Source organism: Sinocyclocheilus rhinocerous, unplaced genomic scaffold (assembly GCF_001515625.1).
Source record: "Sinocyclocheilus rhinocerous isolate Xijiao unplaced genomic scaffold, SAMN03320098_v1.1 scaffold1333, whole genome shotgun sequence".
Lineage (NCBI taxonomy): Eukaryota > Metazoa > Chordata > Actinopteri > Cypriniformes > Cyprinidae > Sinocyclocheilus > Sinocyclocheilus rhinocerous.
The window spans coordinates 896,485-902,557 of record NW_015625783.1 but is presented as its reverse complement, the minus strand read 5'-3'; the positions used below and the strand labels follow the sequence as shown (position 1 = coordinate 902,557).

Here is a 6,073-nt window from a genome sequence, read left to right as displayed (position 1 = left end):
TATATATTGATATATATTGTGTAAAGAAATCTTTGCATCATTAAAATTATCATAATTTTAATAAAAAGATATTACTGGTTTATATATATGCTTGATTTCACACTCACACTAATACTTTATATGGTTTCTACAGTGTTTTTGCTTACATTAAAAATTGAGAAGAATTAGTTTAATAAATAACAGTACATAAACAGTGTTTAAATGACTAAAAGAGTAACTTAATACAAATTATCTGAACAATATTAATAGTATAAATAATTTTTTGTCAATTTTACTAAATATTACAAATATTAATTTATATTTTATAAATTAGTAACAATTTTATTGTGATGTTTATGCAGTACTACAAAATTTGAAGTCATAAAATATGAAAATAAGTGATGAATAGACCAAGAATTCACTGCTGTAAATTCACAATCAGACGATGATAAGAAACGTGAAACTATCATGACATCTTTAACGCTGTCTTAGAAATCTAGAAATAAGAAAGTCGCGTCTTAAAGACTTCATAAGATGTCAGTCAGAGTAGGCCACAAAGAGATCATGGGGTTTACCTCCCAAAATGTGAAATGGCTTTTGGGAGCAGATTAGAAAAGGGTGGTGGGGGATAAAGCTCAATAAAGGAAACCTGGAAGTCATCACAGGAATCTTAGCGGATGAGCGCCGTAAAGATTTTCTCTCTTTTTTTTTTTATTAGTGACATGAAGGTGATCAATAATTTGTCACTCTTCTCTTCTCAGTGAGAAAAGGCAGGACTGTACTTCGAAGCTACGTAATCTGGATTGCTTAACAAAACTGCATTAATGACATGGCACTGATCTGACAGCCCCACCTTCTCTTTCATTTCTCGCATGTCTTTCATTTTCAATCAATGGCAGTGATGAGTACGCCATCCCAGACAGAGATGAGAGGAAAGGGATAATGTCTTCTTTTGTTTTAAGGCTTCTTAACGCCATCTGTGACATTCTCTCTACTTTCTTCTTCACCTCTGGCTCTCTCTCTCTCTTTCCTTTCTCCTTCAGTCTCCTCTAGTCAAGATGTACAGCAGATAACTTTCTCATAGAATGACCTGGGTAGATATTTTTTGTGCGGCTAAAATAAAGACAGGTTATTACTAAAAATTGTATTACTGCATTTTATGAGCCTACTTATTTTACCTTACCATGTATAGCAAATTTGCCACCCTTTTAGTCTTTTAAACCATTTATACTTTTAAGGTGCATATTTTAAGTGAATTCAGGTTTCAGATTTGGCGAAACCTTTATTGATGAAACCTATTCTCAGTCTTTTTGTATTCAAGCAAAACATATAAATGTATGCTTTGCCCCTGGTGTTCAGATGATAACTATTTTAGTTAAAGTTTAACATTGACCGAAGGCAAACAATTGCAGAAGACCAATACTAGAGCAATTACAGACAGTGAAAAAGAAATAAAATAAATACAAAAAAAGATACCTACATACTGATTGACTCTGTACAATCAATAGCCCGATCCCTCACATCAAAGCTAATACGGAGAGCCTTATACGGCATGGATAAAAAAAATCCCATCAATCATTAAACACTGGCAATAGAGCTGTTATTACCACAGAGCACATCTTCAGCTCTTCAGGTTTTTGTTTGACTTTATTCTTCTGTTCTACCTAGAAGATCATTCCTGTCTCTCATTACCCTGAGTTCTGGTCTGATGATATTTTGCTTCTGTAAATGCACGGAATATGATATATTTATTTTCTTCGTACCTCGGGTGTGACAGGGCTGCAATCCGGTGTTGCGGCTCCTCCACTGAAGTGGTTCTGGGCCAGCAGGAACGGAGAGTTGGCCATGTCCAGCAGTGGGTAATTCACCAGAACCACCTTACTGAAGTTGAACTTGTAGGTAAAGCGCTTGCCTTTAGTTTTGTGCAAAATGCGTTTGTTGTAGTAGTACCTGCAGGTTGGAGAACAACAAGCTAAATGTTTCAATTCTTTACTCATGTCCTTCCAAATTTCTCCCTTTTGTGAAACAAGAAGATGTGTTTTGAAGAAGTTTTTTGTCCATACAACGAGATCCAAAGTTGTTTTGTTCTTCAAGGTTTGGAACAACATGAGGGTGAATAAATGATGACACAGATTTCATTTCCGGGTGAACTATCTCTTTAAAGGGGGGAAAGGCTGCCTCCTCCTCCACCCAAAACATTTTCCAGGGTCATGGCCTTCATTCGGGAATGCCAGCCTTGTCAGCTTCCTGTTCTGCACGGTGATGACTGCTTAGATTTCCCTTAACATCACACAACCGCATATCGCTCAGTTGGAAATAAGAGATGGATCTGTTCAGACTCGTTGAGTCTTTTCCCCTGACCATCATCCGTTCGCATTCATCACGCATGTCAGAGCGCTTTGAGGATGCACACCTGTGCATGAGAGCGAGGCTCTTTAATCTCAGCACACTTTATGCTTGACTTCACCTTACCCAGTCCGGCAGCCTACACGAGTCCCCGTGATGCAATCTGCTGGTGCAATAATTTGTAAGCTTTTATTTTATGTGGCAATTGTGCCCCTTAATTGAGCAATTAAGCAAGGCTAATCAACGAGGCTAATTATGGCCTGTGCCTATTCATAACAATTAGCGGCCAGCGACAGCATCTATTAAAGGGAGGTTGGGGGAGGAGGGAGCAAAGCAGAGCGATAAAAGAGACGGGATGAGAAATGGATACACATTTTTGAATGAATACGCGCAGAAGTACTTCAACCAGGGTCAAAGTTCAAACCTTCAATGTTTTATGTTGGAGTTTGGAGTTTGAAAGGAGATCTGATATAAGTTTGGTAAGGTACGAATCAATTTTAGACTTCATTTCAAAATCCCCATCGTCAAGTATTCTTTATATGAGGCGCTCACCGGAGAACATCCAGAATCCATTTAGATGTTCAAAGATTCCACAAATTGGACTGTATTGATGGTCTTCAGAGGGAAGGCAGCACTTAAAATATCCACATACTATCAAGCATAGAGGGGCCATTGCTATTATACAGGATATTATGTGAGGAAAAAATAAATGATGGATTTCCCCCATCAGATGCAAGATAAAAACACACACAGAGAGAAGAAACAGCCAAACAGGCTGTATACTCAACAAAGCACACCATCTAGAATATAAATATTGCATGAGAGAACAATAAAAGGCAGCAATTATGCATTAACACAGAAAACAATCCAATGAATATGAAACACGCATGCTGTGCATACCTAAGTGCTCGGCTGAGCTTGTCGTAGTTCATGTGAGGTTTGCACTTCCGAAGGCCCCACAGTCTTGCCACCTCATCTGGGTCTTTGATCACAAATTCACCATAGTCTCCCTGCCAGGCAATCACCCCCTGGTATTCCTCCTTCTGCAGCAGCTCCAGGATGAAGTGCCACAGCTGGATCTGCCTGGAGCCTGGGCTTGATTCTGGTTTATAGGCCCAGTCTGGGAAGGCGATGCCTGAGGAAAAGGAGGTGAGTAAGTGAAAGGATTTGGATAAGGCCTGTTGGTTTTGTTACTTGCTAAGAGCATTTCTGTCTAAATAACTGATGAAGCGATGGGTGGTTTCATAGGGTATTTTGATCCTATGCATCAACAGTGGGAATTTTTAAGCGATTATTTCTGCAGGTAACATCATCTCTCCAGTAGGTGGCGACAAGTGGTTGTCTTTATTAGTGAGTCATTTAAAACATTCATTCGAAACACTATCAATTCAGCGACGACACAACTGACTGGCTGCGTTCGAAAGCTGAAAAATGCTGCCTTCGGAGGATGCATTCCAAGGTAGGAAGGCATCAAGGCACTTCCGAATCCAATGTTAGCTTTACTTCCTGTCTGCTGAGATTCCTTCATTTGGCATTGCTTCATTTGATCGATTTTTTTGGCTGCCTTTGATATCCCATAATCCTGTGTGTTCCATTCCTTGACAGTCGAGCCAAAAATAATTATGGCATCTGAAAGCTACAGTTGTTGATCTGTTTATGTGCAAAGGTATGTTTCTGACTAACTTTTGATGTTATTTCTAGTGATATAGTTTTTTTTTTTTTTTTTTTACTAAAATCTGACTAACTTTTGATGTTATTTCTAGTGATATAGGTTTTTTTTTTTTTTTTTAACTAAAGCTACTGTTTTGTTGTAGATCATTAAACCGTTATGCTGCCTCAGAAGCCTGTCCAAAATCAGTGTTGTGAGGGGCCTTCTAACCCTTCAATAATTAACTCAAATGATTCGTTCAAAACACCGATTCATTCAGGAACTGAACACTATTTCTGTGAGGCAGAATCGTTGGAGGATCAAAAATATGCAAAAAAACTGGCAATAGACATTAGTCAGGTTAGACAGCATATTCAATTTAATGTGGATGAAAACAAGGCTGTGAAGGATAGACATACAGTGTTTACAATGGCATGCACTGTATATGTCATTTTCGCCAACTCACAATTTTCAAAACTGTTTTATGGAGCTTTTGCGTACTGAAAGTTTGTTTTTGGAAAAACATTTCATCAGCTGAACAATCGGTATATTCCTGCTGTTAAACAACAGTACAATCAATTGAATGCACTTCTATCCCTCACCACCTCACTTTAATTCCTGTCAAAAATGAAATATGACGCTACCCTGACTATGGTCTATATTGTGTCTAAAATGTAAGTTGCTCAATATGAACTTCTATTTGAGTAAGCTGCAGTATAATAACATATCACACTTGCAGTCATGCTGTTGGTCGAAACAACACCAGTCTTGTTAGTGTGATAATTAGCTTAAATATGTATCAATATGCAGCCTTGTTTTAAAAATCAGTGTAACAGCTATGCATTTGTTTCTACTGTTTTGTCATGCAGAACCATGATGGTGAAGAAAAAGACATTTAAGATGGATGAAAAAACCTCTTCCAGTGCCTCACCTGGTGTCCAGAGGGCTGGGACGGGTGGCGTGAGCAGCAGATCACTAACACAGTTACAGTCCATACCTCCACTACACCTGCATTCACACAAAATTTGAGTGTAAACCATTGAAGTTAGAACACAGAATGCAAGGCTAAAGGCTAAAGCATAATACTTTGACTCAACAAATATGTGTCATGGGCTTGTGGACTCATTTCACCCACTACACACCAGTGTGTCAGAACATGCTGTTGTAAAGCATGAGGGCATGTCATTCCAGTGGCCTCTAAAATCAATCAATGCCTTTTCATTTGAAGGGTTTCTTTAAATATGGTTGCCGAAGGCTGTCCATTCAGCCATGCAGAAGATCACTGAGCATTTCTTCTCAAAGAGCAATGTTCAAAAGACCCTATCTCATGCTGAACACATGACAGTGTGTGAGGCCCTCAAGCAATTAGTCCATATAGCTTCTCATAGGTATTTCTTTGCACTTTAAAACATTACATTTTGTGATAACGTGATATTTTACAACAAATTAATTTAAGAGTAAGAAATACAAATTTCATTTTCCACTTGTTTTGCATTAAAACTGAACTTTATTTCCAAAGTGAAATATTCATGTTGCAGCGAAAGGAAATAAACACTCCACGGTGGGCATGTGTTCATACAAATAACTTCAAAGCAGGATATCAAAAATCAATGAAGATTGCATCTGGTATCAGAACAACTGGGAGCATCAGTAAAGATCCATCTCTCCATGCAACAATTCAGTATACATGGCTAGAGAAATTCAATCTCTCCTCAGCCATCACAATTTCATAAAGGTTGTTTTACAAAGCTCGGGTGGAAGAAAAAGGAGCCGGTACAAGGGTATCTTTAATGCTGGCCTCTCCCTCTCCCCCTCTCCTCTCTCACTCTATTTAATTATGCTCTGTGAATTTTGGATCTTCCCTCCAGCATTGAAATGGAATGTGAATTATTGAGGTGTGTTTGTATAAATTATTATTGCGAACTCCAGGCACTTCTCTTTCACACACAAGTATACACACACACACACACACACACACACACACACCCACACAACCTTTGTTGCTTTTACTCTTTAGACTGTCCACTTGCTCTCCCCCACCATCATACCATCTACTTCTCATCTTGCTCTTTTTATTTGTAACATTCATCTGTCGCTATT

General features: G+C 38.4%; 1 protein-coding gene across 1 annotated transcript in view; it reads right to left on the bottom strand.

The window, feature by feature from the left end:
* LOC107706551 (ETS domain-containing transcription factor ERF-like) overlaps window positions 1-4,968 on the bottom strand; it is an 8,554-nt gene extending 3,586 nt beyond the window's left edge. The window contains exons 1-3 of the mRNA XM_016510303.1: window positions 4,905-4,968; window positions 3,226-3,460; window positions 1,743-1,929 (exon numbers count right to left, since the gene is read on the bottom strand). Of these exons, the coding sequence (XP_016365789.1) occupies window positions 1,743-1,929; window positions 3,226-3,460; window positions 4,905-4,968 (486 nt within the window). The remainder of the gene's footprint in view (window positions 1-1,742; window positions 1,930-3,225; window positions 3,461-4,904) is intronic.
* Window positions 4,969-6,073: the final 1,105 nt, after the last annotated feature.